Genomic DNA, 19,078 nt, shown 5'->3' with positions numbered 1-19,078 from the left:
ACATGGTCCAAAAATACAACTTGAATAATATCAAAAAATGAACATTTGTCATTACAAATACCTTAATTATAGGTGTGTTTGGCACTTATCACTAAGGTACATTGAGCATGATGAAAACATTGGAGATTAAATCTCAACTTGAGGGTCGTATTCCATGTTTTAACTCTGGTGGAACGATGGGTGAATCACTAAGTCGGACAGTTGAAATATGGATCTTCGATCTCCTTCAGATAGCTGAAAGTGTGGTTCTCCAAGCTCTTTAGCCCATCTATGGAGCTTCAGCTGGTGCCCAACCATCATGAGAATATCACCATTTTTAGAAACATGTGTAATTGAGAGTTTAGCATTACACAAAGCCATGTATGCAATATTCTCTAAACTCCGGGGAAGAGGATCGTGAACTGGTAAGTTTGAAATGCAGACTAGTTTAGTCCAAAATTCTTTAACTCCATACTCATTCATTACCCAAACTTCCATTTGACGTTTATAATGAAAACCTGCAAAAAGCAATCATCTTGATCTACTTATACAAATGGCATCCCCATGTTCATGGATGGATAACACTATAGATTTGGCGGCCTGAGTGGTTAAATTAAATGAAATTATGTTCCAATTCCAGTCACTGTCATCTAAGTTGTTGTTGCACCAGTTGAGACTACCACTGACAAACACAACAGTTATGGGATTAACAAACCCACTAATAAACCCTCTTTTTCTTCTTTTCCAGTACCCATACTTAAAACTGTACACCAAAATCATATTCTCATCACTATAGTCACCATAATAAGCATAAAAAACTTGTAATCGTCATTATACTCGTCCTATCCAAATCCAAATATTATCATGTAGCCCAACTGCTAGACATCTCGGATTGTCTTGAGGTTTACATTTGAAGAAGGGTTCCAAACTATTATTTTATAAAATTTTGCACGATTGAGAAGGTAATCTCTAGAGTTCTATATTATTTTTTTAGAAAAAAACATGAAATTTTTTTAGAAATTGTGTGTGTGTATATATATATATATATATATATATATATATATATATATATATATATATATAGAGAGAGAGAGAGAGATAAAGAGTTAGATATGTAACAAATATCTCTTTTTCACTTTTAATTGCCGAAACACTTGCAAATTCGGGCGTATTAATTAAGAAAAATTTAGGAAATATAGAAAATGTATTTAATAAAATATGTTTCGGAATGAAAAAACTTTCCCAATTTCAATTTTTTTTACAAAGAAAACAATTTTTTTGTAGTCTAAATGGAAAACATAAATTTACAATCGAGAGACGAGAGTCAAAAGTGATTGAGAGTGAGAGAGGAGATTAAAGTGAGATGAGAATTGATATAGATGATTTTGGTGTTTAGAGAGAGAGAGAGGGGTAGGTAGTAGGTGGAAATGGTAAAGAGAATATAAAGGGTTAGGGTTAGACATTTGGACTTGGAGAAAATTGGGCGGCTCAACGAAAACAAATACCATTCAGAGAATTGGGCCTATTTGTTTTCCATTTAGAGAGAAAACCTAGACAGAGAATCTAATCTACTAGAACAATGTAATATTTCATATTTCCCTATTCTAATCTCATCCTAGCCTAGTAACTAGTTTCCCTTCAATTAGCCTTCCAAAATCCACCAACCTTGCACTGCCAATGCACCAGGCCCACGTGCGTGGGCCGGTCACTTATTCGTCCCATGCCCGTCCCACGCACTCCCCACGTGCGTTGGGTGATCCTAGCCCGGCTCTGGTTCGCTCCTTGTCTTGCAATGGTCCGATTTATGCCACCATGTCTCCTTTGAGCTGAATCTTTATAAATTCACAAGAATACAAAGTGTGGTAATAATTCATAACACAATGCACATTTATAGTTTAAATGTTCACTAATTGTACACAAAGGATTACAAATAGGCTAAAAACACACCCTTAACATATATATCGTACACAAAGGATTACAATCGCTCAAAGTCATAACCCTTAACACGATGCGTTGGGCGTTAAGATCAGAATACATCTAGTCCAAGATTACAAAGCTTCACATATATATCGAAAATAGTGTGTCTGTACGTTTTAAAATGCAATGAAATTTAACTTATAATCATTTCTAGGATAGCTTACCTTTTTTGCATTCACACAAATCAATAGTTCTCAACAGCGATGGCTAGTAAAATTTACTTCACAACACTAAAATACCAATAACACAATAATCATTGTTGTTGTTGTTGTTGATCGCCTGGTTGCCCACTTCACCTATCATCATTTACAGACCAATCATGGCCGGGGAAACAAGGGTCTCCACGTAACTAGTTACCATATAACCAAGACCAAAGGGGATATTAAAATTCTTTCCCCCTTTAGCATTAGGCCTATGGAGCTTTAGCTGATGTCCAACCATCATTAGAATATCCCCATTTTCAGAAACATGTGCAATTGCAAGTTTCGAATTACATATAGCCATGTATGTAGTGTTCTCGAAACCCCGGGAAACTGGATGATGAACTGGTAAGTTTGAAATGCAGACTAGTTTAGTCCAAGATTCTTCAACTCCATACTCATTCATCACCCAAACTTCCATTTGACGTTTGTGATGAAAACCTGCAAAAAGCAATCCTCTTGATTCACTTATACAAATAGCGGCCGCATGTTCATGGCTCGGTAAGGCCATAGGTTTGGCAGTTTCAGTGGTTAAGTTAAAAGAAATTATATCCCAATTCCAGTCACTTTCATGTAAGTTGTTGTTGCACGAGTTGAGACTACCACTCACAAACACAGCAATTCTTGGATGAACAAACCCACTAGTAAATCCTCTTTCACTTCTTTTCCATGACCCATGCTTAAAACTGTAAACCAAGACTACAGTCTCATCACCATTGCCATCATAATAAGCATAAACAACCTTATAGTCATCATTACACTCATCATACCCAAATCCAAAAATGCTCACGTAGCCCAACTGCCAGACATCTGGGATTGTCTTGATGTTTCCATTTGATGATGGGTTCCAAATGATTATTCTATACGGTTTAGCACGAAAGCAAAGGAGCCCATTGCAAGAACCCAACAATTCAAAACCACCTTCAGGGATTAAGACCAAGCGGTCATATGTAATAAACTTGCGAAATGATGATTGCTTGTTCTCTGTAATAGAAAACAAGGACATATAGCTATTAATCCAATTTGCGCTGCTATAAGTCATGACCTTATTATCTTTTTTCGATTGAAAATGTAGGTGGAATTTGACAAATTCTGGAGATGAGATTAAATCACGCCAAGCTTTTGAAATACACCTAAATTGCAGCAGAGACTTCACAGACAGCCTTTTAAGGATTTCTGTGATAATATCTTGATTCAAATTTGGTTGTGGCATATGGCGCTTTCGCTTAGGAGTAGGGAATGACATCTTGATTGTGTGTCTTAGATTAAACTTCCTTAGCTTTTGTTATCTGAAAATAGAAAAAAAAAAATTAATTATATATTTATGCCAAACTCATATCCTTAAAAAATATGAATGCCAGTACAAAAGGAATAAGAAATTTGAAATTTGAATGTAATTGTTATATAATATCATTCACATTATCCATAAGAAATTTGAATGTCAGTACAAAAGGAATAAAAGCCATACAAATTACAAAAAGATTCCAATAAATATTGCTAGTGTTACATCATTGATTAATTTCAGTATGTATATTATTATAGAATTAATTTATTTTGTTTTTAACTAATTATCTATAAGTACTCAAAAAAATTAATTATCTATGAGAATAAATGAATATTTAATTTTTAATTAACTGCTAATAAGAATTTTAAAAAATAAAATTATTCCCATGTAGCTATTTGCCACTATCTCTACTTTTTTTTTTTTTTTTAAGAATCAAGAACTACATTCCAAACCACTATCTCTACTTACTATCCATCATCCCATTTATCACATTCTGAATATTTAATTTTTAATTAACTGCTAATAAGAATTTTAAAAATAAAATTATTCCCACGTAGCTATTTGCCACTATCTCTATTGACTATCCATCATCCCATTTATCACATTCATATTTCTTTTACTTGTTTTACTGTTATTTCTAACTTTATTCCATCTACTAACCACAAGGCCATAACAACCTACATAGTTACAAGGGAAAATGGCACTTTTTCCCCCTGAGTTATATATCTATAGCATTTTTTCCCCCTAAGTTATTGAAGTGGCTGTTTTTCCCCCTGAAATGTTAAATGGACATATTTACCCTTAAACTAAATATTTAATTTATTTTTTTCTCCAACAAATTATGACCATAATTTGGTTCAAACTAAACAAACACTATAGCAACCAAACCGAAATATTCCAATTACAATTTAGAATCGAAATTTGATATTTAGAGTTTATTAAAATCGTGAACCGGAACGGACGGTTCATGTTCCGAAAAAAAATAAAATACATTTATTGTTGAATTTAGACTATTTTAAAATAAAAATAAAATTTTAAAATAAAGACGGTTCAAAACCGCGAATCAGATCCGGAACCGCCGGTTCACGGTTCAAGATTCAATTTTTTGATACATAATTTTAATAAATTGACATTTAAATATTGGGTTCTAGATCTGAATTATAACCGTAAACTATTAATTCGATTGCTTTAGTATCCGGTTCAATTCAAATCGAACCGTGGTCATCCCTACTTATACGCAATAATTTGTTGGAGTAGTAAAATAAATAAAATGTTTACTTTAAGGGTATAAATGTCAATTTAATATATCAGGGGGGGAAAAGCACCACTTTTAGAATAATTGAGGGGGCTAATGTGCTTACCTAAATAATTGAGGGGGAAAAAGTGCTATAAGTATATAACTCAGGGGTAAAAAGTGCCATTTTCCCTAGTTACAATATTACTTGATACTTTTATCAATTGGCACTACATATTTATTGCTTTATGAAGAAAAAAATTTAATGTCTATTAGTTTCATATTTTATAAATTGATAAATAAATAGATTTGAACAGATTTAATAGCTTTCTAATGAAAATGAAAACTTGATATTTTTTTAGAAGTATATATATAAAGAGAGATATATATATATATATATATATATATATATATATATATATATATATATATATATATAGAGAGAGAGAGAGAGAGAGAGATAGATAGAGATAGAGATAGAGAGAGAGAGAGAGAGAGAATTGTATCAAAATAGCGCAAAAGCTATTTGAATTTTAGTAGTATTTTTTTTCTCTTCCTCGTCTTTAATTGGGGACGACTTTGTAAATACGGGTGTATTAAGTATCACAAATTTAGGAAAATAGAAAATGTAGTATTCAATAAAATATGTTTCAAAATAAATTTGTCCATATTTTCCTCATTTCAATTTCTTTAAAAAAAACAATTTTTTTTTGTTGGTTGTTCAAATGGACAACATACATCTACACTTGTAAAAAAAATAAATCAAAAACAAAAACAAAAAAAAAAAAAAAAAAAAAAAAAAGCAAAACAAAACAAAACAAAAAAAAAAAAAAAAAAAAAAAAAAAAAAAAAACAATGTCTTATAGCTAACAAAGGGGATGAGACTAGAGATTACCTTCTCAATCTAAGGAGTTTCAATGACGATTGAAGGAAACATTGTTTTTCAATCGAGAGACGAGAGCTAAGAGATATTGAGAGCGAGAGAGAAGATTAAACTGAGAGAGGATTTTGGTGCTTAGAGAGAGAGAGAGGGAGGGGGAGGCCGGGATGGTAGATGGGGGAAATGGTAACGAGTATATAAAGGGTTAGGGTTAGAAATTTGGAGTTAGAGGAAATTGGATGGGCCGACAAAAAAAAAAAATCCATTTAGACAATTCGGTCTATTTGTTTTTAATGTAGAAAAGGTATGGAGTATACAAAATGGAAATGTAGGAAATGGAAATGGAAAAAATATTCCACACAAAGTAGCCTTTGGTTTACGTAATTGAGTTTGGAGGAAGAAGAATAATATCCAATTTTAATGTAGAAAAGGTATGGAGTATACAAAATGGAAATGTAGGAAATGGAAATGGAAAAAATATTCCACACAAAGTAGCCTTTGGTTTACGTAATTGAGTTTGGAGGAAGAAGAATAATATCCAATAGGGAATCGAAAATCAAGATACAGAACATGAATTATATATATTCCATTGTTTTGTTCTTGGAATGAATATATTTTAAGAATTTTATTTAGGTTTTGGTTCGTTTTTGAAATAGAAATGACATAAGCATTCAAATTATAGAAATACCCTATATAATGATGAGAGTGTATGTAAAAGTGTTGTGTTCAGTAATAATGTCTGAGAGTAATATATAGATACTAGATAGAGTCCTAGTCTAACACGAATAATATAGTCCTTGTCTAATATGAATAATATCGTCCTAATACTCCCCCTCAAGCACAAGGTTGACTAGCCAAAACATTGAGCTTGACACGGAGAGAATTAAAACAAAGAGACGAAAGAGACTTTGTAAAGATATCCGCTAGTTGATCATTGGTTGAAATAAAGTGCACATCTAACTCCTTTTTAGCTACTTTATCGCGAAAAAAATGATAGTCAATCTCAATGTGCTTCGTGTGGGCATGAAACACTGGATTGGCACATAAGTAAGTAGTAAGAAGACATAATATATTTACGTATGTTTTAATCTATTGTATGGATTATTTCTTCCTGCTTTGTAGGACTAGAATAGGTCCAATAACTACTCATAGATTGTGGTGGTTCGGTTGTATACCTAGGCTATTTAACACCATAGTCGAGGAGGAGATGCAGGAGGGATGCCGATTTTGTTTAACAGGGAAACAAGCCATGTAACCTCTACAGATACATCAGCTAGTCCCTTGTATTCTGCTTCAGTTGAAGAACGTGTCACACTCCGTTGCTTCCGACATACCCAAGATATAAGATTACTACCCAAGAACATAGCAAAGCCACTAGTAGACTTGCGATCATTTTGATCGCCAGCCCAATATGAGTCAGAATAGGCGTGAATATCCATAGATGTAGACCGAGAAATTCGCAGACCAAGATTCAGGGTGCCCTTGACATACCGCATGACTCTTTTCAGAGAGGCCCAGTCCGTAGTAGTGGGCGCATGCTTGTGCTGACACAAGAGATTAACAGCATAAGATAAATCAGGGCGATTTATCGTAAGATACTGGAGAGCACCTGCAAGACTCCTATACTGTGTAGGATCGGCATAGGGAACAGCGACTTCGTCGGTGATTTTCGCAGAAGAGACGGGCGTGATTACTGGTTTGCAGTCCACCATGCTAGCACGGTTGAGAATATCCTTCATATACCGTTGTTGTGATAAAAGCATACCGGCAGATAACGGGACAGTTTCAATGCCCAAAAGGAAAGAAGGCACACCCATATCACGAACCTTAAACTCAAGTGCTAATTTATCAATAAGAGTAGTAACACGCTCTGAGTCAGAACCCATAATCAAAATGTCATCAACATACACCAAGAAATAAAGATGAATATTGTCACGAGAATAGATAAAAAGAGACACATCCGTCTTTGAAGGCGAGAAGCCCACAGAGACAAGAAAATCATGCAATCTTGTGAACCAAGCACGTGGAGCCTGTTTGAGCCCTTATAGAGATTTTTGAACCAAACACATGTGATTAGTTAATGACTTGTCCTCATAACTAGGCAGTTGTCACATATAAACAGTCTCAGCTAGCTCGCCATTTAAAAAGGCGTTGTGAATATCCAACTGGTGAATAGTCCACCCACGAGATACAGCTAAATACAAGAAAAGGCGTACCGTAGTGGGCTTAACCACATGACTAAAGGTCTCAAAAAAGTGCTCTCCAGCAACCTATTTAAAACCCTTGGCCACCAACCTAGCTTTATGACGTTCTATTAAACCATCGGCCTTCCGTTTGGTTTTGAAAACCCATTTGCAACCAACAACATTCATACCTAGTTGAAACGGAACAAGACGCCACGTATGATTATGGACCAAGGCATTGAACTCTACGTCCATCGCATCACACCACTCAGGAGATTTGACTGCCTGAGTGTAACAAGTGGGCTCAGGCACTATGGTAGAAACACTGGTTAAGACGACATGTTGATGCAGACCTGAGCTACGAGTGTTCATAGCATGCGACAGAGGAGGAGGAGTGACTCGCCGAGGACGTCCACGCGGCCTGCTGCGCTGCTCAACCTGCTGGTCCGAGACAGTCCGCTCACTCGATGCGGACTGCTCGGGACCGTTATCGTCACCATCGCTAGAAGCCGAGATGGGCTCATCAGACTGCCAAGCGTCATCAATAGCCGTAGTCGAGACACCACCACCTCGGCTCGTCACAATCGGTCCAGTAGCCCAAGGTTCAAAACATGGTCTAGCAACCTGCGAGGCAACATGAGAAACAAATGGAAACACAGTCTCATCGAATCGAACATGGCGATAGATAAAAACCTTGTTAGTGTTAGTTTCCAAACAACGATAGCCACGATAAGATGGAGGATAACCTAGAAAGACACATGGAGACGAACGAAACTGGAGTTTATTGCGATTATATGGACGAAGGACAAGAAAGCACAAACAACCAAACATCCGCAAGTAGGAGTAGGAAGGGGGAGAACAATGAAACGAAAATGCAGAGACTCATTAGACAGAACACGAGTAGGCATTTTATTTATAAGATAGATAGCAGTCTCAAACACATATTCCCAAAAACAAGAAGGAACAGATGCTTGAGCCATCAAAGACAGTCCTGTCTCAACAACATGACGATTCCTACGTTCTACTCGACCATTCTGCTCATGAGTATACGCACATGATTGCATGTGATGAATACCCAGAGAAGAAAGAATGGAACCAAGCTTTTTATATTCTCCCCCTAAATCAGATTGAAAGGAAATAATCTTGCGAGAAAAGGAACGTTCAACCAGTGACCGAAACTTATCGAATATGGCATATAATTGAGATTTAGCACGCATCGGATTATACCACATATAATGTGTATAATCATCCACAAACCACACAAAATATTTAAAGCCATTTGCAGAAAGTAACGGCGCAGGGCCCCAAATATCAGAATAAATTAATTCTAAAGGGTGCATACTAGTAGTTTCAACACGAGATAATGGAAAACGAGAAGATTTTCCCAATTGACAAGACGAACAAACATTGGGAAGATCACTAGAATTAAATTTACTAACAGACGAAGACGCTAAAATTTGACGTAATACTCTAGAATGATGATGCCCCAGTCGCATGTGCCAAACTTAAGAGGACCGTGCAGCAACAAATGAGCAGGAGACACAGAAGACGTGGGCCACTTGTAGAGACCCCCAGACGCATTCCCCTTAAAAAGAACCTTCTTTGTCAAAATGTCCTTCACATAGAAACAAAGTGGGTGAAACTCAAAGAAAACATTATTGTCTTTCGCAAAGCGCTGAACAGACAGTAAAGAAGAGGAGAGACCAGGGACATGCAAAACATCATGGAACTTAAAAAACTTAGAATTAGTAGCTAACGAAGCGGAACCAACATTAACAGTAGGAAAACCTGTACCACTGCCGACTCGCAGAGTTTCCAGGCCATCATAACTTGTTGCTGAAGTCATCAAGGATGAATTAGGCGTAGCATGATTCGTAGTGCCAGTGTCCGGGAACCACTCATGAGGACCACTGGGATCACCAATCTCACTAGATACAGCCACATTCGCTTGCGGTGCTGGGGGGAGGGGGGGTCGAGAAACGATACCAACACGAGAGGGCCCCATGTCCTTGTTTGTCACAGATCTGGCACCGTGGTCCCGTGCTCGAGCCACGCCCGCGTCCATAGCCACGACTGCCGCTCGAGCCCCGACCGCGACCTTGCTATTGCGTCGCACCGCCACGGCCACCGCGGCCTGAAGCCAGACATCCACGGCCAGCAACCATCGCAACCGGCGGTACATCGCCGACTCTATCGTCAGTGCAGATCCACTCCTGCGATACCAAGAAATATACCACCTCCACAAGCGGAACCGTAGCACCTCGAGCTAGGTTTGCCACAAGCGAACAAAATTCAGACTGTAAGCCACGAAAGATGTACAAGTTTTGATCGTCTAACGTAACATCACGACCGGTAAGAGCTAGATCATCAACCAAAAGTTGTGCACGACCAATATAATCTGCGATGGAAGAGTCCCCCTGCAGAAGGGGTTGCAACTCATCGAATAACTGCAACGCCCGAGAACGCGAGGAAGAAGCGAGAGATTGGTCGATGGTGAGCCACAGTTGCCGCGAAGTAGAATGACCAACGGCGAATCGTATCGTCTCCTCTGAAAGGGACAAAATTAAAAGAGACAATCTGGCCTTGTCTTGCCTCCTCCAAGCCCCCTGCCGGGCTACGAGCTCACCCGCCGCCGCTAGGCTGTTGGAGGTCGAGGCAAAGGCGACCGGTGCTGCGACCGGATACGGTATACTACCATCGATGAAACTAAGAAGGCCTTGACCCTCTAGGAATGGCAGCATCTGTGTTCGCCAGAAAAGATAATTACAGGAGGTCAATTTGAGAGAGACAAAGTGACGAGACAATGAGAGGCTGTTCCCGGTAGGCACAAGGAAGGTCTCGATAACGGTCTGTTCTGAAGATCGAACAGAGCCAACATCAGGGAGACCGAGACCATCCATGGGAGAAAAACCTGGAAGCTGATACCAGATCAGAGTGTATCTAAAAGTGTTGTGTTCAATAATAATGTCTGAGAGTACAGAGAGAGAATATATAGATAGTAGATAGAGTCCTAGTCTAACAAGAATAATATAGTCCTAGTCTAATATGAATAATATAGTCCTAATAATAATAAAATATATTTAGTTTCAAGGCCTATCATATTCTTGAAAATAGTATTTTCAAGAATTTATTCTTCCAAAGGGTTGAACTCCAACCCTAAGGGCCCCCCACACCCCGGCCCGACAGAGCATTTGGGAGGATGTAAATCAGGGTGACTCAACTGAACATGAACCACAGAGGCTAGACCGGTGCTCACTGCGCACAAGGAGCCCCTCTCACTTTTATTTTCAAGAATTTATAAACTTACCAAATGATGGAATAAGCATACTCATAGGAATTCTATACCATTCTAAGCATATTCCATGAATTAAACGTGTTGTTAGTCTTTAGATTCATGTGTGTTTTATTCTTCTTTTTTTTTTTAATCTTTCATTATGGTTTTTAGACCCAGACAAACCATAGAATTGGGAAATATAACATGTACGAATGATGAGAACATGGGATCTTAGAGTAAGATGTTAGATAGCTAGTACCATTTCTGCGATGTTAGATAGCTAGTACCATTTCAGCCTCTTGAAATTGTGTCTTTGATATTTGGTAAAAGTTAAATTGTGGGTTTCTCAAATATATATCTATATATATATATATATATATATATATATATATATATATATATATATATATATATTTATGTGTATGTGAGTTTTTATTAAGATAAATTATATTACTATATTGGTTATAAATTATTTATGTGAAAAGAAAAGAAACTACATACTCCATATTTATTTTGAATATCAATGGTTTTTTTCAAATAATATATTCTAAAGGTGTTTAACGAGGTGAAGTGAACCTTACTTAGCTTTTTGCTCATTTTGGATGTATCTTGTTTTCTTCACATCATCGCATATTAGTTACCTTGGGCCGGGGTAGTATTTTATTTGAGAAATCAAATATTGTATAAGTTGTTTATACTTTTGGTGTTGTTAATCTTTGTGAAACTTATGTGGAAATGACTGATCATCCTACTGAGGAAACTCATGTGTCATAACCTGATGTTGAATCTGGGAATATTGAGTTCATTGATGAGACCATAATCTCCTATTACCAACAACGAGAGTTCTCAAGCAAAATAGATAAAAAGAAAAAGACAACCTGAGAAGTGTGTTGATCCATCTACTGAGTCAACCTTGATAGCTTGTTCTGACAAGAGAAGAAAGGTTCCTATTTCTACCGATCCAGAGAAAAATCCACCAGTTTAACAAGTCTTCAAGAATTTGAGATATGCCACAAAGGGAAAAACACCCATGGCTGCACCTGCTCCGATTCCATAGACTAAAAAGACTACTTCCAAACCTGCAAGAAAAGGAGTTTTACTCCTGAGGTTGTTGAAAACCCTGATCAAGCTGAGACAGTTGCTCAATTCATTCATGTTTTACTGAATGAAGAAACGGAGAGCATATGGGAATCCATGCTAAGAAGAGAACTAATTGTCTAGAGGAATGTGGATGTCAATCAACTAAACTCTATGTGTGATGTGATCGCCTTACTTCAAGAGGTTGGGTTGATGGCAACTGTTGAAAATGTAGGGCCATATTCTAAACTGCTGATTAGTGCGTTCACTGCAACCTTTCTGAGTCAATCAGTGATCCAACCAATCCAAAGCACTACAAAGTCTTTATCCAGAGGTTATCTATAACTTTTATGGACTTAAGGCAAAACCTGGGGAGGATATTACAAATTGGGATCAAGTTGCCAAGACTCTTACTAGAGGAGTCTATTCTCACTGGCCAATCAACAATCAGCTCAGCTAGATGTAATCTACAGTGTTGACCGAAGTTCAAAATATGTGATCCTACATCGGTTGTCCACATACAACTGGATCCCCTCTGCTCATCATTACTCAGTGACCAAGGAACTAGCTGCATTTCTGTATCGAATTGGCACTTTGCAGGGCTTTGATATTGGAAAGCTGATGAACCTCCAGTTGTTTGAAATTGCTTTGTCTATTACTTTGACAAAAAACGAGGAGAAACGTATTGAGGGGGAGTAATTTATAGACAATTGGTTACTTTAATTTGGATGCTTATTTGGTTACTTGGTTTACAGACCGCACTATTTTACGTGTGTTGGTTACTTGGGTCTATAAAGTTTGAACAATTGTCCTTGGACAGGACTTTATAATTTATGTGTTTATTTTTGTAACTGCTCTTGGTTTTTATTGTTTGGTTTACTTGTATTAGTTTTAATTGAATTGTTTTGACAAATAATATAAAAAGGGGGAGTTTTGTTAAGTGTTTAAATGTTGTAAACCCCAACATATAATTGACTTTATTATTATGGCAAATCAGATAACTTAGGTTTAGTGTCAGTTAGTATGCTAAGTGATTATCTGACAGAATAGACACTACATCAGAGCCTTGGAAACTGGCTGTTGGACTACACCGACTTATCCGAGATTACCTGGCAGAGCACTTACAGCACTTGAAGTTATTTTACAAGACAGTCCTTATCTGCTGATATACCTCAAAGGGTAAGACAGTAATCTTCTACATGAAATATCTTTAAGATTACTTGTCTTCTAAGAGTCAAAGATATACGTAGAGAGATCATTCAAGATTATAGAGACAATAACAAGAAATGATCTTCAACATCTAAATCACAAGAAACTCTCTCTACACTCTAAGAACGACTACTCTGGCATATCTTTTTCTCAAGCCTTTATGATCTGAGTTTAAGAATAATATTTAGAAGAAACACTTTGAAGCTGAATCAGTGGACCGTATTCTATGAAATTGTCGTACAGTGAAGAGTGAGTTAGCGAGACAGACAGCAACAGTGTGGCTCTCCAAGAAGGGACTTCTTGGACTGCTGTTTGCACAGATCTCCGCCCTCGGCAATCTACTATACCCTCTATAGATTGGGTTACTACCGTGTGTGGCAAGCATTAGGTGAGAATGGTCTTCTCTTACATTCTATATGAATTGCTGATGAGAGCGTGAATTGGACGCACCGATGGTGGTCCCCAAGACGTAGATATGAATTGTATTGAACTGGGTAAACAATACCTTGTGTCATTTACTTTCTGCATGTTTTGATTTCCGTATTTAATCATATATTGTTGCTATAACTGTTAGAACACATGTTTAGGGTTTTGAGATATGAACGATATGTTAATTTGTTAAGTCAAGATGTTAACCAGAGTTATAGAATATTACGCATACATGAAATCACAATAATTGTGGGGGGTTGATAGTTGGGGATAGATTAAATAGGTAGATGGGAGTAGGAATTAATAAATAAGTCATGGTGCTTAAAAAGAATATGATTATACTATAGGAAAATATGAAATAGTGATAGTTGAGGTAGGTAGGTGGTGGTTGATGGTTTTGGTAGGTGGGTGAAAGTATAAGAATATAAAAATAAGTGAAGTGAATGTGTATAAGTGATTAAAGATAATGTTTACTATAAATGATGTGTTGGACGTAGACTAGTTTGGCCGAGTTCAGCCCTTGCTCGATTCGAGACGTGGCATTGTCGCTTACCATGGAGGGATGTGGTTAAATGGTTAAATGATTAATCTCTACCTATTTATCACTAATTGGATTTAAGTAGGATATAGTAACCAGATAGCCAATGAACTCTGTGGTTAAGCGTGCTTCACTGACAATAGTTCGAGGATAGGAGACCCCCTGGGAAGTAAGCATAGTGTTGCGCTGAGATTCATCAATTGGAATCAAAGCTGATGTCATAGGTTCAAATCAATGGCGAGGCGAAAGCCGAGCCTAGTCCTAGATGGGATGTGAGCGTAAGACGTGCCAAGTCCAGTCCTTGGAGGGGAATGATGGGCGCAAAAAGGCTAATGACCGAGTCAGGCATGGTGCACAATTGGGCTTGACGTTCAAAGGTTGCGGCAGGTGCTAGGAGGGGGATTTTTGGGCGTCGGTCGAGTTGGTCGAGTTTAGCCCCTGCTCGATTCAAGACGTGGTGTTGCGGCTTACCATGGAAAGATTTGGTTAAATGATTAATGTCCACCTATTTATCACTAATTGGTTTTAAAGAAGATATGACAACCAGATAGCCAAGGAACTCTGTGATTAAGCATGCTTGACTTACAATAGTCACATGATCTACACTTTTATTCCTTTTGTACTGACATTCAAATTTCTTTTGAATATTTTGAAGGATCAAAGTTCAATATAAATAAACAATCAAATTTTTTTTTCTTGTTTTTAGACAACAAAAGGAATTGTAATCTAAGACACAATCAAGATGTCATTCACTACTCCTAACTCCAAAGCGCCATTTGTCACAACCAAAATTGAATCAAGATATAATCATGGAAATCCTTAAAAGGCTGCCTGTGAAGTCTCTATTCCAATTTAGCTGTGTTTCAAAATCTTGGCGTGATTTAATCTCAACTCCAAAATGTGCCAAATCGCATCTAAATTTTCATTGCATTCTAAAGAGGATAATATGACCATGACATATAGTAGCTAGTGTAAATCATATTTGCTATATGTCTTTGTTTTCTCTAATAGAAAACAAGCAATCATCATTTCACAAGCTTATTACATATGGCCACTCACTCTTAAGTCCTTAGAGTTGGTTTCAAATTTTTGGGTTCTTGGAATGGGCTCTTTTGTTTTCGTCCAAAATCATATAAAATAATAATTTGGAACCCTTCATCAAATGGAAACCTCAAGACAATCACATATGTCTGGCACTTGGGCTACATGAGCATATTTGGATTTGGAAACGACGAGCATAATGACGACTACAAAGTTGTTTATGCTTATTATGCTGCTAACTATGGTGATGAAAATGTGGTTTTGGTGTATAGTTTTAAGTATGGGCCATGGAAAAAAAGTGAAAGAGGGTTTAGTAGTGGGTTTGTTAATCCCAAAAATGTTGTGTTTTTGAGTGGTAGTCTCAACTGGTGCAACAACAAACTAAATAACAGTGACTGGAATTGGAACATAATTTCTTTTAATTTAACCATTGAAACTGCCAAAGCTATAGCTTTACCTAATCATGAATATGGGGCTGCTATTTGTATAAATAAATCAAGAGGATTGCTTTTTGCAGGTTTTCATTATAAACGTCAAATGGAAGTTTGGTTAACGAATGAGTATGGAGTTGAAGAATTTTGGACTAAACTAGTTTGCATTTGAAACTTACCAGTTCATCATCCACTTCCCCGGGGTTTAGAGAACACTGCATACATGGCTATGTGTAATGCTAAATTCTAAATTTCACATGTTTCTAAAATTGGAGATATTCCAATGATGGTTGGGCATCAGTTGAAGCTCCAAAGGATTATGGGGTAAGAATTTTAATATCCCATATGTTGTTGGTTTTACGGTGACTAGTTAGGTGGACACCCTTAGCTTGTTTCACCAGCCATGATTGGTATGTAAATAATGATTGACCAAGTGGGCTGGCAACTAAGGCTGTTGTTTTTGGCCGCCTAGAAGCCAACCCACTTCATTAATCACCATTTACAGACCGATCATGGCTAGTGAAACAAGCTAAAGGTGTCTACATAACTAGTTACCGTATAACCAAAAACATAGGGGATATTAAAATTCTTTCCCCTTTAATTTTACCATTAGGCATATGGAGCCTCAGCTGGTGCTCAACCATTATGAGAATATCACCATTTTTAGAAACACGTGCAATAGAGAGTTTAGCATTACACATAGCCATGCATGCAGTATTCTCTAAACCCCGGGAAAATGGATGATGAACTGGTAAGTTTGAAATGCAGAGTAGTTTTGTCCAAGATTCTTCAACACCATACTCATTCATTATCCAAACTTCCATTTGACGTTTATAATGAAAACCTACAAAAAGCAATCATCTTGATCCACTTATAAAAACGGCAGCCCATTGTTCATGGATGGATAATGCTATAGATTTGGTAGTTTGAGTGGTTAAATTAAAAGAAATTATGTTCCAATTCCAGTCACTATCATCTAAGTTGTTGTTGCACCAGTTGAGACTACCACTCACAAAATCAACAATTATGGGATTAACAAACCCACTAATAAACCCTCTTTTACTTCTTTTCCATACCCATAATTAAAACTGTACACCAAAACCATATTCACATCATCATAGTCAGCATCATAAGCATAAATAACCTTGTAATCATCATTATGCTCATCGTATCCAAATGCAAATATGCTCATGTAGCCAACTGCCAGACATCTGGGATTGTCTTGAGGTTTACATTTGTTGAAGGGTTCCAAATTATTATTTTATAAGATTTTGCACGAAAACAAAACAGCCCATTCCAAGAACCCGAAAATTCAAAACCACCTCTAGGGCCTAAGAGTGAGCAGTCATATGTAATAAGCATGTGAATGGATGATTGCATGTTTTCTGCTAGAGAAAACAATTATATATTGCTAAGCTGATTTACACTACTATATGTCATGATCATATTATCAATTTTTGAATGCAATGTCAATTTAGATGCAATTTGGCAAATTTTGGAGATGAGATTAACACACGCCAAGCTTTTGAAACACACCTAAATTGGAATAGAGACTTCACAGGCAGCCGTTTAAGGATTTCCATGATTATATCTTGATTCAATTTTGGTTGTGGCTTATGGCGCTTAAGAGTTAGGAGTAGTAAATGACATTTTGATTGTGTCTTAGATTACAATTACATTTGTTGTCTGAAAACAGGAAAAAATTTTATTGTTTATTTATATTGAACTTTGGTCCTACCCTATATTCACAAGAAATTTGAATGTCAGTACAAAAGGAATAGAAGGAATATGGAACTCATAGCTGCAATATGCTTACGTCCCAAGGGTAACCCATCATGTTATGGTTCTAAGTTAAGCACACTTAACCATAGAGTTCTTTGGCTATCTGGTTGTCATATCCAACCTAAAACCAATTGGTGATAAGTAGGTGTACATTAATCATTTAACCACATCCCTCCATGCTAAGCCACAGTGCCACATCTTGAATCGAGCAGGGGCTGAACTCGGCCAACCCGCCCGACGCCCAAAAATCCCCCTCCCAGCACATGCCCTAACCTTTGAACACTAAGACCAGTTGCACTGCATGCCTCACTCGGTCCTTAGCCTCCGCGCCCATCTTCCCCCTCCAAAGACTACACTTGGCCTGACCTACGCCCACATCCCATCTGGGAGTAGACTCGACTTTCACTTCACTATCGATTAGAACCCGTGACCTCGGCTCCGATACCAATTGATGGATCTCAGCGCATCACTATGCTTACTTCCCAAGTGCTCACCCATCTTGCAACTTTTATAAGTCAAGCACGCTAAATCACAGAGTCCTTGACTATTTGATTGTCATATCCTACTTAAAACCAATTGGTGATAAGTAGGTAGGCATTAATTATTTAATCACATCCCTCCATGGTAAGCCACAGCGTCAAGTCTCGAATCGATTAGGGGCTGAACTCGGCTAACATGGCCGACTCCCAATACATAATTTATAATCACCATTATCTTTACTTAATTATGCGCATTCACTTCACTATTTCATATTTTACTCTAGTATAACAATATTCTTTTATAGCACTATAACCTATTCATTAATTCCTACTACCATCTACCTATTTAATCCATCCCTAACTATCAACACCCCACAACTATCTACTTACTTATCGATTATTGCATATGCATTTATGGCATTCATATTTCTTTTACGTGTTTAACCATTATGTCTCTAACTTAATCCCATCTACCTCCACACAAAGCCCCGACAACCTACATAGCTACAATATTTCTTTATATTTTCATCATTTACCACTACATTTTTATTGCTTTATGAATAAAAGAATTTAATACCATTAATTTCAAATTGTATAGATTGACAAATAAACAGGTTTTACCACATTATATAGCTTTCTAATGAAAATGAAAACTTCAATTTTTTTTAGAAGTTGGAGAGAGAATTGTAACAAAATAGCTAAAAAGCTATTTGAAGTTTGGTAGTAGTTTATATCTCTATCCCACTTTTAATTGTCAACAAAATTGCATATGTGGGTAACCAAAATTTATGAAAAATAGAAAATACCAAAATTCTATCTTCAATTTTTTTTGAGAAGTTGGAGAGAGAATTGTAACAAAATAGCCCAAAAGCTATTTGATGTTAGGCAGTGGTTTATATCTCTTTCTCACTTTTAATTGTCAACAAAGTTGAAAATGCGGATATATTAAGTAACCAAAATTTATGAAAAATAGAAAATGTATTCAATAAAATATGGTTCGAAATAAATGTGACAATGTTTTCCCAATTTCAATTTCTTTACCATGAAAACAATTTTTTGTGGTTGTTCAAACGGAAAACA

At 36.9% G+C, this 19,078-nt stretch overlaps 4 protein-coding genes across 4 annotated transcripts; 1 reads left to right on the top strand and 3 right to left on the bottom strand.

The window, feature by feature from the left end:
• Positions 1–159: 159 nt before the first annotated feature.
• Positions 160–3,402, bottom strand: LOC109174983 (F-box/kelch-repeat protein At3g23880-like). Its single transcript, XM_019324230.1, has 2 exons — positions 2,271–3,402; positions 160–497 (listed from the first exon to the last, which is right to left on the bottom strand). The coding sequence occupies exons 1-2, from the start codon at positions 3,400–3,402 to the stop codon at positions 160–162; spliced, it is 1,470 nt and encodes a 489-aa protein (XP_019179775.1).
• Positions 3,403–6,739: 3,337 nt separating this feature from the next.
• On the bottom strand, positions 6,740–9,803 carry LOC109174982. Its single transcript, XM_019324229.1, has 4 exons — positions 9,393–9,803; positions 8,563–8,772; positions 7,930–8,362; positions 6,740–7,596 (listed from the first exon to the last, which is right to left on the bottom strand). Exons 1-4 carry the CDS (start codon positions 9,801–9,803, stop codon positions 6,740–6,742), a joined length of 1,911 nt encoding a protein of 636 aa, XP_019179774.1.
• Positions 9,804–9,840: 37 nt separating this feature from the next.
• Positions 9,841–10,638, bottom strand: LOC109174981. Its single transcript, XM_019324228.1, has one exon. The coding sequence runs from the start codon at positions 10,636–10,638 to the stop codon at positions 9,841–9,843; it is 798 nt and encodes a 265-aa protein (XP_019179773.1).
• Positions 10,639–15,471: 4,833 nt separating this feature from the next.
• Positions 15,472–15,909, top strand: LOC109174980. The gene has a single exon (XM_019324227.1). The coding sequence runs from the start codon at positions 15,472–15,474 to the stop codon at positions 15,907–15,909; it is 438 nt and encodes a 145-aa protein (XP_019179772.1).
• Positions 15,910–19,078: the final 3,169 nt, after the last annotated feature.

Source organism: Ipomoea nil, unplaced genomic scaffold (genome assembly GCF_001879475.1).
Source record: "Ipomoea nil cultivar Tokyo-kokei standard unplaced genomic scaffold, Asagao_1.1 scaffold0679, whole genome shotgun sequence".
Classification (NCBI taxonomy): domain Eukaryota; kingdom Viridiplantae; phylum Streptophyta; class Magnoliopsida; order Solanales; family Convolvulaceae; genus Ipomoea; species Ipomoea nil.
Note: the sequence above shows the minus strand (reverse complement) of the source record. Positions and strands in the feature narration are given on the sequence as shown.